The 16,446-nt window shown below is 39.8% G+C and overlaps 1 protein-coding gene across 4 annotated transcripts in view; it reads right to left on the bottom strand.

The window, feature by feature from the left end:
- larp1 (La ribonucleoprotein 1, translational regulator) overlaps positions 1-16,446 on the bottom strand; it is a 126,857-nt gene that overhangs the window by 21,070 nt on the left and 89,341 nt on the right. For 3 of the 4 annotated variants that reach the window (XM_061963010.2, XM_061963011.2, XM_061963013.2), the window contains 6 exons: positions 13,056-13,218; positions 12,717-12,861; positions 9,593-9,761; positions 1,674-1,843; positions 1,459-1,557; positions 1,068-1,394 (listed from right to left, as the gene is read on the bottom strand). In XM_061963010.2, coding sequence (XP_061818994.1) covers positions 1,068-1,394; positions 1,459-1,557; positions 1,674-1,843; positions 9,593-9,761; positions 12,717-12,861; positions 13,056-13,218 — 1,073 coding nt within the window. The remainder of the gene's footprint in view (positions 1-1,067; positions 1,395-1,458; positions 1,558-1,673; positions 1,844-9,592; positions 9,762-12,716; positions 12,862-13,055; positions 13,219-16,446) is intronic. The other variant, XM_061963012.2, reaches the window with a different exon arrangement.

Raw genomic sequence — 16,446 nt, 5'->3', positions numbered from 1 at the left:
CGGCGATCGCCTTCTAACCAACGATTGGTATGTGTTTGTTTGGCATTAAAGAAAACTAACAACTATGAACTAGGTTTACAGCATATGAAATACATTTGGCAACAACATGCACTTTGAGAGTGCAGACAGCCCAATTTTCATCAATTAATATATTCTGTAGACATACCCTCATCCGCGCTCTTTTCCTGAAAGCTGATCTGTCCAGTTTTGGAGTTGATGTCAGCAGGCCAGGGAAGCTAGGGTCGATAGGGGGTTTAGCTCGCTCGTCTGCGGGAACAAACTGCCGCCATTGCTTGCCGTGCTACCGAGGTCCTTTGTCCCTGAATTGCTCACACACTCCGGCAGATTCAATGGGGGTCTGGCGGCAGATTTCTTTGACTTTATCGTTGGAAATGCATCTGCTTTGAGTGTCGCAGGATATCCACACATTCTTGCCATCTCTGTCGTAGCATAGCTTTCGTCGGTAAAGTGTGCGGAACAAACGTCCAATTTCTTGCCACTTTCGCATCTTTGGGCCACTGGTGCAACTTGAATCCGTCCCTGTTCGTGTTGTTACACCCTCCGGCAACACACCGACGAGGCATGATGCCTCTAAGGTACGGAAAACAGTCAAAAAAACGGAAAATAACAGAGCTGATTTGACTCGGTGTTTGAGAAAATGGCGGATTGCTTCCCGATGTGACGCCACGTTGTGACGTCATCGCTCCGAGAGCGAATATTAGAAAGGCGTTTAATTCGCCAAAATTCACCCATTTAGAGTTCGGAAATCGGTAAAAAAAAATATATGGTCTTTTTTCTGCAACATCAAGGTAGGTATATTTTGACGCTTACATAGGTCTGTTGATAATGTTCCCCTTTAAAGAGAGATGGGATCAGTTTGAGGGGGAGGAGCCAGCTGGCATAGCATAGGCTGCCATCTTGGTGCATGAGCATAAAGTATATTAGAGTTATGCTGGTTGCAAAATACTTAAAAAAAATGAAGTTCATTGTGAGAACGTTGCAGACCAGACTGGTTCTGAGACACGGTAGCGGAGTTCATTGCATTTTATTTCTTGAAATGGCCTCACCTTGATGGTGGCGTACTCCGGCTCGTACGTGTCGTCGCACAGGTCCTTCTCGTAGTAGAAGAGGCCGTCGTTGATCACCTTGACCAGCTCGCTGGAGAGCTTAGCGCGTGACGTGTGGTGTCCCGTGCGGTCGCCGCCCGGGTGCTTCCTCAGGTAGGGAGGCGTCTGCGTAACGATCAGGATCTTGTTGACGTCGTGGTCGTCGATCTCGCCGTCCGTGTCCTCGTCGGACCAGTCGGTGAAGGTGTTGCGCCGACCGTCCATCTGCTCCATCTCCTCGTCGAACATAAAGTCCAGCTCCTCGGGCTCGTCCTGCTCGCCGCCGTCCTGATTAGACAACTAGTTGGATCAGTTTGCCTTTAAAAAGGCGATCATGTGGTGCCTTCTTCACCTTATTTCCTGGTGTGGCAGGAGAAGGGGAGGAGCCACACTGAGGCAGCGGTGAGCGGTTCGAGTCTTCCTTTTCCTTCTGCTGCTGCAAGGAGGGCGTCTGCGTTAGAGCACGGGAGGCGGAAGATGATGACGGAATGACAATGAGTTGAAAATGAGGACAGGATCGCGAGCAGGCATGAGTGAACATGGTGGGAATGTTTTCTCTGCGCTTACCTTGGGTCTGGCTGGCGAAGGTCTGGGCCTCTTCTTGACCTCTATCCAGGACTCGGAGTCCAGATCAGGTAGGCTGGCGGAGAGGCCCTTGGGCATCGTCTTAAGGTTGGAAGGCGTGTCAGAGTCGTGTTTGGGTGTAGGCTTCATGAGCGTCGAGGCCCTGGGAGAACCTGTGGAAGCCACAGAGCACAACACAATGTTTCGTTTAATAGTCCATCCATCCATTTTCTACCGCTTATTCCCTTTTGGGGTCGCGGGGGGCGCTGGAGCCTATCTCAGCTACAATCGGGCGGAAGGCGGGGTACACCCTGGACAAGTCGCCACCTCATCGCAGGGCCAACACAGATAGACAGACAACATTCACACTCACATTCACACACTAGGGCCAATTTAGTGTTGCCAATCAACCTATCCCCAGGTGCATGTCTTTGGAGGTGGGAGGAAGCCGGAGAACCCGGAGGGAACCCACGCAGTCACGGGGAGGACATGCAAACTCCACACAGAAAGATCCCGAGCCTGGGATTGAACCCAAGACTACTCAGGACCTTCGTATTGTGAGGCAGATGCACTAACCCCTCTTCCACCGTGCTGCCGTTTAATAGTAATACACTAAATAGTATATTCATATTAGGGTTGTATGATATGCTGGCACTAATAAAGTATTACAGTACTAGTGAATAAAAAAGGTACTACACTGCATTTGAAAAATGCCGATAACAGAGAGAGAATGGACGCATTTTGGCTTAAAAATTAACGATAAAAGGTGAAGCTACTAAGCGCTGCAATGCAAGCAGTGCTCAAGGTTCAAGGTTCAACTTTATTGTCCCCGCGGGGAAATTTGTCTTGGGCACAGTGCATCATTGCTTTCTTAACATACACAAAAACAACAGAACAAAAACACAAGCACAGACACAACCACAACCACAAAACTAACATTTAAACATCAGAAAATGGAGCTTGATAGACATAGGTGGCACTTTGATGTAAGCATAATCTACAGCAGGGGTGCTCATTACGTCGATCGCGAGCTACCGGTCGATCGTGGAGGGTGTGTCAGTCGATCACCAGCCAGGCATTAAAAAAATAGTCCTAAAAATGAGCGATCATAAATCTTCCCTATGACGTCACTTTCGTCACTTGATTGACATTCACGGCACCCGAGGGTCTTCTGAGATGACGCTGGCTGCTGCCAGCTCATTAAAATTACCGACTGGAAGACGAGAAACACTTTATTTCAACAGACTCTGGCGCCGTACCTGTCGTCAAAACTCCAAAGACCGACTGCACAGTTGCACAATAAAAGCTCTGCTTCATCCTGCCTGCGCTACCAAAATAAGAGTCTCAGAAAGCTGGCGTGCACAAGCTAGCAAGCTACGGACTGGAGTTTGCCAACAATGTATTTCTTGTAAAGTGTATACAAAGGAGTACGGAAGCTGGATAAATAAGATGCCAAAAAGTAACCACTTTCATGTGGTATTGGACAGAAAGGAGGACTTTTTTTCTCCTCCATTCGAAAATGCGGACGTTATCAGCACCACTGTCTGATTCCTATCAATGCAAGTCATCAGAATCAGGTAATACACCAACTTATATTCTTGTCTTCATGAAAGAAAGGAATCTATATGCGTTAAACATGCTTGTATTATCATTAAACACCTTTAACTTATTAACAATATTAACTATATGTGTTAAACATGCTTGTATTATCATTAAACACCTTTAACTTGTTAACAATATTAACTATATGTGTTAAACATGCTTGTATTATCTTTAAACACCTTTAACTTGTTAACAATATTAACTATATGTGTTAAACATGCTTGTATTATCTTTAAACACCTTTAACTTGTTAACAATATTAATTATATGTGTTAAACATGCTTGTATTATCTTTAAACACCTTTAACTTATTACCAATATTAACTATAAGTGTTAAACATGCTTGTATTATCTTTAAACACCTTTAACTTGTTAACAATATTAACTCTATGTGTTAAACATGCTTGTATTATCATTAAACATCTTTAATTTATTAACAATATTAACTATATGTGTTAAACATGCTTGCATTATCATTAAACATCTTTAACTTGTTAACAATATTAACTATATGTGTTAAACATGCTTGTATTATCATTAAACACCTTTAACTTGTTAACAAAAACATATATTTCATAAATAAGTAAATATAAATTATATATATGAATGAGGTAGATCCCCACGACTTGATCAATTGAAAAGTAGCTCGCCTGCAGAAAAAGTGTGAGCACCCCTGATCTACAGTATGGAGATAAAGATAAAGTACCAGTGTGTGCTTTAAAACATAGCTAGCTAGCTGCTAACATCTGTCCAGAGTGTTTTAGCTTTTTTGATTGATTGATTGAAACTTTTATTAGTAGATTGCACAGTATAGTACATATTCCATACAATTGACCACTAAATGGTAACACCTAAAACATTTTTCAACTTGTTTAAGTCAGGGTCCACGTTAATGAATTCATGGTGGCTATATCCAAATCACTTATTTTTGTCTTGATGGCGACAAATAAACTTAAGTTACTTACAAATATCATTCCTGTAGGACGAGGAATGGCTAAACTACACACCGTAGGATACAATAGCTAACCGCTAACAGGAAGATAGTGCTACTGAATGTAAACAAATGGATGGATCCATACAAAGAGACTGCAACAACAAGTACAAGAGCCGTGTATTATCGATACAATTACTAAATCTATATTTTTTTTACTATCACAAAATCTTTAGTTTTTTTATTGTTTATAAACTCTGGAAATACGTCCCTTGACACAGGAGAACTTTAAGTATGACCACTGTATGATCCTGTCCCTACTTGGTATTAGATCGATACTAGAGATGTCCGATAATTGCTTTTTTGCCGATATCGGCTAACTCTTAATTACCGATTCCGATATCAACCGATACCGATATATACAGTCGTGGAATTAACACATTATTATGCCTAATTTTGTTGTGATGCCCCGCTGAATGCATTAAAGAATGTAACTTTACCATAAATTGATTAACGTGGACCCCGACTTAAACAAATTGAAAAACGTATTATTGGTGGTAGTGGGGGTGTATATTGTAGCATCCCGGAAGAGTTAGTGCTGCAAGGGGTTCTGGGTATTTGTTCTGTTATGTTTATGTTGTGTTACGGTGCGGATGTTCTCCCAAAATGTGTTTGTCATTCTTGTTTGGTGTGGGTTCACAGTGTGGCGCATATTTGTAACAGTGTTAAAGTTCTTTATACGGCCACCCTCAGTGTGACCTGTATGGCTGTTGACCAAGTATGGCTCGCATTCACTTATGTGTGTGTAAAAGCTGCATATATTATGTGACTGGGCCGGCACGCTATTTGTAAGGAGGTTGTAGACGACGCTAAAGGCAGTGCCTTTAAGGCACGCCCCCAAAATTGTTGTCCGGGTGGAAATCGGGAGAAATTCGGGAGAATGGTTGCCCCGGGAGATTTTCGGGAGGGGCACTGAAATTCGGGAGTCTCCCGGGAAAATCGGGAGGGTTGGCAAGTATGCCCTACGTCCGTGTTTTACCGGATATGTACCGCTCCGTACAGCGGCGTTTTAAAAAGTCACTCAATTTACTTTTTGAAACAGATACCGATAATTTCCGATTCGAAAGCATTTATCGGCTGATATTATCGGACATCTCTAATCGATACTCAAATTTGTAATATCACCCAAAACGTATGTAAAGTATCCAAACCACAGAATAATAAGTGATCGTTACATTTTAACAGAAGTGTAGATAGAACATGTTTATACACTCTTAAGAAAAAATATTTTCAAAAGATTTAAACCATTCCTCATCACCAAAGTCGACAGTTCAAGTTACTGCTCGACCGTGCTTCCTTTGACACAAGGATTTAAAGTAGAAAAGAAAGGATATCATTTCTTTATATCTGAAAGGGTCCACAAATTAAGCTTTAATCCGTGAAAGACAATGTTGGATTTATTCGTGCATCACTAAGTAACGTATTTGACTGACATTAACAAGCTGTGATCCCGATGAAAATGAGAAAAAGGTTTCAGTCCAGTTTTTGCAGCTGATTTCCTGGTACAAATATTTGGCTGTCATCTACGATTCATGTCTGCAGTTGTTTTTAATGGTATGAAGTTCATATTCTGTCTCAATGTTTAGCTAGACTTCCCTGTTGCTAAGCAACGTTTGCTTTCCAACCATATTTAGCCATATCAAGATTCAGTATGCTGTTGAGTCTATGAGAGATTTATTAATCTAGTTTATTAATACTATTAAGGATTATTTTGTTGATGCTAGTGAATAGCACCAAAGAATGAAGTCATCTGTGTCCATTAATTTGGCTTTCCTGCACAACAACTACTAAGCTTTTAGTTTCTGCTATGACAATAGACAATGAAAATTCGGTAGATTGGACCAACAAGCACAACATATATTACCAGGACGTTAGTTTATTTCCACAATCAGAGGTCTTTATAAAAACTAACATTTTTTTAAAGGACACAAACTTATGTTATCTCTTGTCCTTTCTTACGCTTAGTTCTGCTCTCAAACACTACTTGTATAGTAAAGAATAAACTTCCTCAAACAAATAAAATGTTCAAACAATCATTCTTTCTCAGGACTGGACTGTGCGCACCTTACCTCCTTTTGCACTATTTTTCTTTTCTTTCCTGCCTATGTTTTGCATATTTTATAGACTGTCGCACTGATACTGGAGTTGCTTTTAATCTCATTGTACCTGTGTATAGTGACAATAAAAGGCATTCTATTCTGTTTTACAAAGTGATCGCTGCAAACACGAACATGGACTGACTGTACTCCACAAGATGAAAGCAACATGTTTGAGAGCCATTTCCCTCTACGCACTTTTGTCATTTCTCTGACTTTAATCCCTTTATGCATCACTTCTTTCGGGACTTTATAAAAGGTCTTTCCTATTTTTCAATTAAATGCTTGGAACAGCACAGCAATTTCGACTCAGACTCTTTACTTACTAATGCATCTTCCACTTAATTCTTTGAAGCTTGTTTGTCCTCCATGTGCATTACACCGCAACGAAGCAAAGCAGACGTGACGCCATATGCAACCCAGCAATAGCGATCTTAGCTACTGTGTAGCTGCTAGTAGCCTACCATGTTTATCTTTTGCAAATGACAAGTACATGCGCTGCAGGATAGCTTGTATCTAAGTTTATATCGGACATTTTACATACAAGCCCATATAATCCCATACTTGTTTGTTTGCTGATATTGATTGGACTGTTGTCAGGACAAACCTAAAATTCAAGCATTTCACTAAAATCCGTGTTTTTGACTTGTGCCTGTGGTACAAAGATTAGGTCTTAGTGAAACGCCACGTCTATGTTAAGCTGTACAACTACCAAAGTGACTCATCCAAATGTTAGCTAAGAAATCAGGGCTGTGATCTTTGGGCAACACACAATTCGATTCAGCGATTCTTGATTCAAAATCTATACTTTTTAATAACGTTGGGTGCCAGTTCTATGATTAACTACATTCCTCCATTAAATAGATAAACATCTCTGACACATTTCTATATTACTTGAAAGAAAAAAAAATGGTTTGACATTTATTAATATATATATATATATATACCGTATATTACCAAATAAACGCCCTTGGGCAAATAACCGCCCATGTCCTAATAGCCGCCCGGGGTCTGACCCCATTTTGTCAATTAACCGCCTCTTCCTAATAACCGCCTATGTCCAAATAGCCGCCCATGGGCTGTTATTTGCATAATTCAGATTAAAATGCTACTAGGGTTGCGTTTGCTGCAGTATTATTTTTTTGATGGCTTTATAGAGTACTTGGTACCATAATTTTATTTTTCCTGTATGCTGCTTTATTTAAAACTTGGAGTACTGTAGCCTTTATTTTATTTAAGTGACAGTATTATTGTTCTGTTTTGATGGTGGGTTTTGTACTTGAGTACTTGGTACCATAATTTAATTTTTCCCGGTAGGCTGCTTTATTTAAAAAGTTTATATATTTTTAGTATTGGTATTCTATTTGTCAATTGTTGCACTATTGCCATGTTGAGGCCTTGTTGATCTCTTGTCTTTTGATAGCCTACCTCATGTTGATCTCTTGTTTTTTTGTTTGTATGTTTACAATAGCTTTAACATCTAAAGTTTTTTGTACGAAAAAAAATACTGGACAGTAACTATTGTAACCAAATAATGGCCTGGTGCAGGCTGGTACAAAAATAAATAAAAGCCTTGTGCAAATAACCGCCTGCTTCTTTTAAACGCCTGTCTCCAAAATCGATTTTGTGAAATAAACGCCCGGGCTACTATTTGGTAATATACGGTATATACAGGTAAAAGCCAGTAAATTAGAATATTTTGAAAAACTTGATTTATTTCAGTAATTGCATTCAAAAGGTTTAACTTGTACATTATATTTATTCATTGCACACAGACTGATGCATTCAAATGTTTATTTCATTTAATTTTGATGATTTGAAGTGGCAACAAATGAAAATCCAAAATTCCGTGTGTCACAAAATTAGAATATTACTTAAGGCTAATACAAAAAAGGGATTTTTAGAAATGTTGGCCAACTGAAAAGTATGAAAATGAAAAATATGAGCATGTACAATACTCAATACTTGGTTGGAGCTCCTTTTGCCTCAATTACTGCGTTAATGCGGCGTGGCATGGAGTCGATGAGTTTCTGGCACTGCTCAGGTGTTATGAGAGCCCAGGTTGCTTTGATAGTGGCCTTCAACTCTTCTGCGTTTTTGGGTCTGGCATTCTGCATCTTCCTTTTCACAATACCCCACAGATTTTCTATGGGGCTAAGGTCAGGGGAGTTGGCGGGCCAATTTAGAACATCACTGATGGTGGAAACTTTACACTAGACTTCAGGCAACGTGGATCCTGTGCCTCTCCTGTCTTCCTCCAGACTCTGGGACCTCGATTTCCAAAGGAAATGCAAAATTTGCATGGTTGGGTGATGGTTTGGGGTGCCATGTCATCTGCTGGTGTCGGTCCACTCTGTTTCCTGAGATCCAGGGTCAACGCAGCCGTCTACCAGCAAGTTTTAGAGCACTTCATGCTTCCTGCTGCTGACCTGCTCTATGGAGATGGAGATTTCAAGTTCCAACAGGACTTGGCGCCTGCACACAGCGCAAAATCTACCCGTGCCTGGTTTACGGACCATGGTATTTCTGTTCTAAATTGGCCCGCCAACTCCCCTGACCTTAGCCCCATAGAAAATCTGTGGGGTATTGTGAAAAGGAAGATGCAGAATGCCAGACCCAAAAACGCAGAAGAGTTGAAGGCCACTATCAGAGCAACCTGGGCTCTCATAACACCTGAGCAGTGCCAGAAACTCATCGACTCCATGCCACGCCGCATTAACGCAGTAATTGAGGCAAAATGAGCTCCAACCAAGTATTGAGTATTGTACATGCTCATATTTTTCATTTTCATACTTTTCAGTTGGCCAACATTTCTAAAAATCCCTTTTTTGTATTAGCCTTACACAATATTCTAATTTTGTGACACACGGAATTTTGGATTTTCATTTGTTGCCACTTCAAATCATCAAAATTAAATGAAATAAACATTTGAATGCATCAGTCTGTGTGCAATGAATAAATATAATGTACAAGTTACACCTTTTGAATGCAATTACTGAAATAAATCAAGTTTTTCAAAATATTCTAATTTACTGGCTTTTACCTGTATATGTATATATATATATATATATATATATATATATATATATATATATATATATATATATTTTATTTATTTATTTTTTTTAAATACATTTTTTGAACTGATTAAGAATCGTTACACATAAGAATTGCGATTCATTTGAAAATCTTATTTTTTTTGCACCCTTATCAGAAATGCATATCCTGCTGACCTCTGGGCTCCTCCGTGATCTGTCTGGGCACAAACTCCGGGCAGTTTATGAGTTGGGCAAAATCGGTGTGGTTTGGCACAGTCAGTCCTGGGAGGGGCCACTTCTCCGGCTCCACCTTGCGTCGGATCTTCATGTCGATCAGTTCCACTACTTTGCTGTCCTTCAGAGCCTGCAGGAAGGGGATGAAGGCGTCAATGGAATCAAGCTGTCTCATCCAGACTTTCACAACTCTTTTTTTTCCTTTGCCTGCTGGGATCAGAGTTTACATTTCTCTCCAGTGATTTAATGTCAGAGAAATGATGACTTAATCATCATTTCCCAACTCGTCTGATGATACATCTTTCTTGTTTAAAAACAAGTAGTTCCACCAAGAAAATAAATCACATTTATAGGAATTCTTAAAGAGTCCATCACCTCATATCTGCCCACAATGAAGCCGCAGAAACACAGAAGCTCTGGTTCAACTCGCATCCCAAGTACAGACTTCTACATGCATACCAGTCTTCAGCGTAAATAGTCAAGTAAAATCAATTATGATTAATATTGTTTGTGATTTTGTCATTGTGTTGTCAAGTTGTGTCCATTATACCCACTTAGAAAGTAAAGTAAAAAGGCAATGAAACATGACAAAGGCTGTTTAATTGCAGAGGGAGAATTATTCGCTGTGTACATAATTAATAAGTTGTAATATTAATAGTGTAGTATATATAGTTAATAAATAGTAATATTATTTGTAGGATACATAGTTAATTGTAACTGGTCGAGCACTCCCCAGGCATTTAAGGTAAATTATTGACCTCAGTTGTAGGGTATACTAATACTAACCGAGTACCGCGGTACGAATTAATTACAAAACGTACTATACTGCCTTTGAAAAATAGTTACTTTTTTTTCATGGTCAACACACAGAGCACTTACAAGCGGAAGCCGTATAACAGGGGTGCTCACACTTTTTCTGCAGGCGAGCTACTTTTCCATTGATCAAGTCGTGGGGATCTACCTCATTCATATATATAATTTATATTTACTTATTTATGAAATATATGTTTTTGTTAACAAGTTAAAGGTGTTTAATGATAATGCAAGCATGTTTAACACATATAGTTAATATTGTTAATAAATTAAAGGTGTTTAATGATAATGCAAGCATGTTTAACACATAGTTAATATTGTTAATACATTAAAGCAAATCACTGAAAAGGTGTTTTATTGTTGGTGCTATGGCGACATCTTTTGGACGAGTTCGCTCACTGCAGGTGCCGCAGTGTCCTTTCATTTAGTCCTTTCAACCGGAAGTAGAAGTGCTGTTCAGTCTTCTAGCAGTCCATAGCGTTTCAACTCGTATGAGTTCTTTATTCATCACTCCAAGCAACGTTTGTAAGTTTTACAACATAACTAAAACTGTTGATACTGACTAAACTGTCCCATGTGTGATGTCTGTAGGAGTGTTTTTACGCATATTTGTACGTGTTACCGTAATGTAATGACGCTAGCGTTGTTAGCATTAGCTAATATGCTCATACGTTTACGAGTGTCTGTGTTAGTATTATTAACTTTTTGTATTGTTTCAGTTTCACAAATTTCTCAATAAATTCACCAAGACGTCATCGTTGAGTCATTGAATTTGTTTAGCTGATTGGAGAGCTAGCTTCCGCAGCTAGTGGGTCTATGACAGGGGTCGGCAACCCGCGGCTCCGGAGCCGCATGCGGCTCTTTGACCACTCTGATGCGGCTCAGCAGCTTACTTGCTGAACCCCCCAATTTTCCCGTGAGACTTCCGGATTTCAGTGCCTCTCGCAGAAAACTCCCGGGATTAATATTCACCGATTTTCACCCTTATGGCTATAATAAGGGCGTGACATGATAGTACAACATTTGGCGCCCTCTACAATCTGTATTAACAGTGTGCCAGCCCAACATTTGTTCTACAATATACATTTTCTGCTTGCACACGTACGTGACAGCAAGGCATACTTGGTCAACAGCCACACAGGTTACACTGACGGTGGTCATATAAAACAACTTTAACACTCTTACTAATAATGCGCCACACTTTGAACCAAAACCAAACACGAATGACAAACACATTTCGGGAGAACATCTGCACCTTAACACAACATAAACACAACAGAACAAACACCCAGAATCCCATGCAGCCCTGACTCTTCCGGGCTACATTATACACCCCTGCTGCCACCAAACCCCCCTTTGTGCGTCGGTTGAGATGGGCGGGGTTTGGTGGGGGGGGGGGTTTGTACCGCCACCGTCAGTGTGACCTGTGTGGTTGTTGACCAAGTATGCCTTGCTGTCACCTGTGTGAGCAAGCGGAAGCCTCATACAACGTGTGGCTGATCAGGCACGCTGGCTGTAGTGGGTGCTATAAGCTGTACCATCATGGCACGCATGACGCTGACAAGCGGCATTCATTCAAAACCCGCGTGCCGCACCAGCTTTCAAAGTCCACTTAATGGTGTGGGCAGCGTGTCTGAGACCCCTGGTTTATATATTCATTCAAAACCCGCGTGCCGCACCAGCTTTCAAATTCCCCTTAAAGGTGTGGGCAGCGTGTCTGAGACCCCTGGTTTATACATAGCACAAAGCAAAAAAAAAAAAATTGTATGCAGTGTTATTTCATTTATAATATCAAAACATTTTTGCGGCTCCCATTGTTTTCTATAATTTGTGAAACTGGTCAAAATGGCTCTTTGACTGGTAAAGGTTGCCGACCCCTGGTCTATGACGATGACTTCTGTTTTGTTTGTTCAGCCGTTTTACTGCTGTGTTAGAGGCATCGTTTGGAAACAATTAGAATGTAAATAAACATTTACAAAGTCTTCCCTGTGTAAATAACTAATTTCTAAATTTTTTGTGGTCCTGTTTATTTTTTTTAAATAAATACATTTTGGTACCGATACAGATACCAAAATATTAGTATCGGGACAGCATGACTTTGTTGTTTACACAAGTATTTCCAATTATACATTCGATACCAAATTTTAAAAGGTTATGTGGATTCATATTAAATGTGTTAAGACATTTTTACAGGGTGGTTGGACTGAAAAGCAAGAAGTGCTAAATCTAACCCATGACTCAGAAGGGTTAATAGGGAAAAATGTGCACTTACTTCCAGAATGACGTTGAGGTCGGTGGTGAGGGCCTGCACTCTGTGGAAGCTGGCAATGAGTCCGATAGGCAGGAAGCCTTCATCGTCCATCTTCCTGCGTAGGAAGAAGTCCCGCTCCAGGTTGTCCAGGCTGAAGTAGTACTCGCTGTGGGAAGGCACATTGCAGTCGTTAATATACTGCAGATTAGACCTCCAAACAAACACAGAACAACTTTCAGTGTCTGGCTGAGATCAGGGAAGAACAAGCTCTCTTCATTGTAGTTTTTTCAGAGAAGAGACATGGAAAACTCATCACTTCTACAGCATGAAACAAGCAACTCTTCAACTGGTCCCACTCACATCTGCCGTTTGATGTAGTCCTTCAGCAGGTCCTGGTCCACAGAGTACAGGTCGCTGCTGCTCATGTTGTCGTAGTAGTACGTCACAGAGTTGCCCGCCTTCTGCCCGTAAGGTCCGTCTTTCATGTCGTAGGACTTGTAGCCTTGGTGGTAGTCGTAGTGGCCTGAGAGGACACGTGGAGGTAAAATATAGATTCAAAATCACAAAGCATAGATGGTACCTTGTCTTGTGTGTGACAAGGCAAAAAGAAACTAGCAAAAAGAGAACTCCAGGAGGTGGTACAAGCAGCAGACACGACTCAACCTTCTTCCTCATTCCCATCACTCGTGTTATAATTCTTCGTCGCTTGTTTTGTCTGCTGCCCTCGCACTCAAACTATTGCGTTCTTTTTGCTAAATTTGCCATTTTATCTGGAAAATAACATATCCTTCCCTCACTTAAGACAGTTGGTAGCGCTTTTATCTGGGACACGTGAAGACTAACACTAATTTGGTGCCAAGAATGTCACCAGGAAGGAGTTATGCAAGAATTTGTTGAAGCATTAATGCTGACATCAGAGTTGTGAAAGTCCTCTCCAGTGGTTTTAGGTCAGAGAAGAGACATGAACAAATCATCATGTAGACAGCAAGGAAATGTAGACTATTGAAGGTGGAGAAACCTGATTGTTACAATGAATGAATTCATTGTCAATAACCAGAGAAGCAGCTTCAAATGATCATTCTCGTCTTGAATGAAGGCATTGAAAGAAATAAAAGTGGTGCAGTACTCGCATAAGGCCAATCGTGCCATGCTTGGGCTTACTAAAGACTAGGGATGTCCCGATCCAGGTTTTTGCACTTCCGATCCGATACCGATATTGTTTTTGCATTTCCGATCCGATACCGATACTGACCGATACTGGCCTATCCGAGCATGTATTAAAGTTTAAAGTTATTTAGCCTACTTAGTTGTCAGAATCATGTTGAAAAGGGTTTTAGTACTCTTGATAACAACTAGCCAGCTGAATTAGGGGAGTTTGAATAATACACAATGGTTGGTAACAAGAAACTGACCTGTTTATTCAAGGATAAACACAAAATAGACAAAATTATACATGACAAACAGAAATGGCATCATTGAAACTAGGGCTGGGCGATATGGCCTTTTTTTTAATATTGCGATATTTTAAGGCCATATTGCGATACACAATATATATCTCGATATTTTGCCTTAGCCTTGAATGAACACTTGATGCATATAATCACAGCAGTATGATGATTCTATGTGTTTTGATTGATTGATTGAGACTTTTATTAGTAGGTTGCACAGTGAAGTACATATTCTGTACAATTGACCACTAAATGGTAACACCCCAATAAGTTTTTCAACTTGTTTAAGTCGGGGTCCACTTAAATTGATTCATGATACAGATATATACTATCAGATATATACTATCATCATAATACAGTCATCACACAAGATAATCACATTGAATTATTGACATTATTTATAATCCAGGGTGTGGAGGGGGGCGCCGGATGTAAGTGTCAAAAAGACAGCCAAAAGAGTTTGATATGCGAGCACCTTAGAGGGAGCGTTGCTCGCACGGCTGCGCTAGCATCACAGCTAACGTTAGCCATGCTGCTACCTCTCTGCTGGGAGAGGACGTATACGTATGTGACGTATGTCGTGACAGTATGTGACGTATGTAAGAAGGTGCGCTTGTCTGTCTGTGAGAGGGAGACACAGGAAAGAGTGAGAAGAGCCTGTCGTGTAATGCCAGCAGCTAAAAGCAACTGCGTGAGAATTGTGGATGTGTTGAAGGTGTGCTGGAAAATGCGGAACGGAAATTACGGAGCAGCAGAAAAGTGGAATGTATTATTTAAATAGGTGCGTTGGAAAACACGGACCGGAGTTTTTTTTTTAAACTGGATCTGGATCGGCATTTTCCCATGCCTTGCCGATACGCAATTTTTGGCAAATATCGGCAGCCGATCCGATCCAAATATCGGATCGGGACATCCCTACTAAAGACTTGCTTGGATTTAATGGACGTCTCGTGCGGCTCACGTCGCGCCCATAAAATGTGCGTGGTGGTCAAGCTAGATCTGTTCTCAATGGGTACTGGGTGCCATTCAGCTTTTCTCTAAGAAAATATGCCCTCTGCTCGTGTTGTTTTCGGCTGTACGAATCGTTTAAATTGTCAAAAGGATAAACGTTTCTTCTGAGTTCCTCGAGAGGAAATCAAAAAAGGCAAACGAGTGCAAGATTTTACAAAACAACGAGAAAAGCATCACACACTCCGGTCCAAAGGAGCAGAGTCAAATAATGCATGAGTTCGCAGTGATCACTTCGTTATAGGTTTGTTTGAAATATTTTTAACATTCATTATTTTCCATTTAAGTAATATCTTGATATTATTTGTATTTCTTAAACATGTTTGCTACAAGTGTTTGGTAAAGCACCAACTAAGCAAGTCTAAATAAAAGAAAGTAAATGTGAGCAAAACCTAAGAGTTAAGTTTTTACCAAAGACAGCAATCATAAAGGAATCTTTCAGCACATACACAATGTTGACATCTACAGTTGTATTTTGATAAAGACAACAACGATAAATGACTCTTTCAGCACATACACAATGTTGACATCTATAGTTGTATTTTGATAAAGACAACAATCCTAAATGAATCTTTCAGCACACACACAATGTTGACATCTATAGTTGTATTTTGATAAAAACAATCATAAATTAATCTTTCAGCACATACACAATGTTGACATCTATAGTTGTATTTTGATAAAGACAACAATCATAAATTAATCTTTCAGCACATACACAATGTTGACATCTATAGTTGTATTTTGATAAAGACAACAATCATAAATTAATCTTTCAGCACATACACAATGTTGACATCTATAGTTGTATTTTGATAAAGACAACAATCCTAAATGAATCTTTCAGCACACACACAATGTTGACATCTATAGTTGTATTTTGATAAAGACAACAATCATAAATTAATCTTTCAGCACATACACAATGTTGACACATAGTTGTATTTTGATAAAAATGGGGAACATTTCCTTGATATCACTTGACAAATCTTTTTTATGATAAAGTATAAGGAAAATGTTTACATTTAATATATTCATAAATGTATAATAAAATATAATAAATATCAATCGACCGATATAAAACACTTACCGTATTTTCACGTCCATAGAAAACATTTTTGAAGAAGAAAATATTTTAGAAAAATATTTTTAGCGCACCGACTATAGGACACAAATATATGCGTTGTGAACAGAGTCATTTACACATAAATATTTTGTAAATGTTTACTTACATCCCTTAATTATTGATGCCTGTAACACGGCAGTAAACGGCTGATCAAACAAAACAGAAGTCA

This window comes from Nerophis lumbriciformis, linkage group LG09 (assembly GCF_033978685.3).
Source record: "Nerophis lumbriciformis linkage group LG09, RoL_Nlum_v2.1, whole genome shotgun sequence".
Taxonomy (NCBI): Eukaryota; Metazoa; Chordata; class Actinopteri; order Syngnathiformes; family Syngnathidae; genus Nerophis; species Nerophis lumbriciformis.
This window is presented reverse-complemented; position numbering and strand designations above follow the sequence as displayed.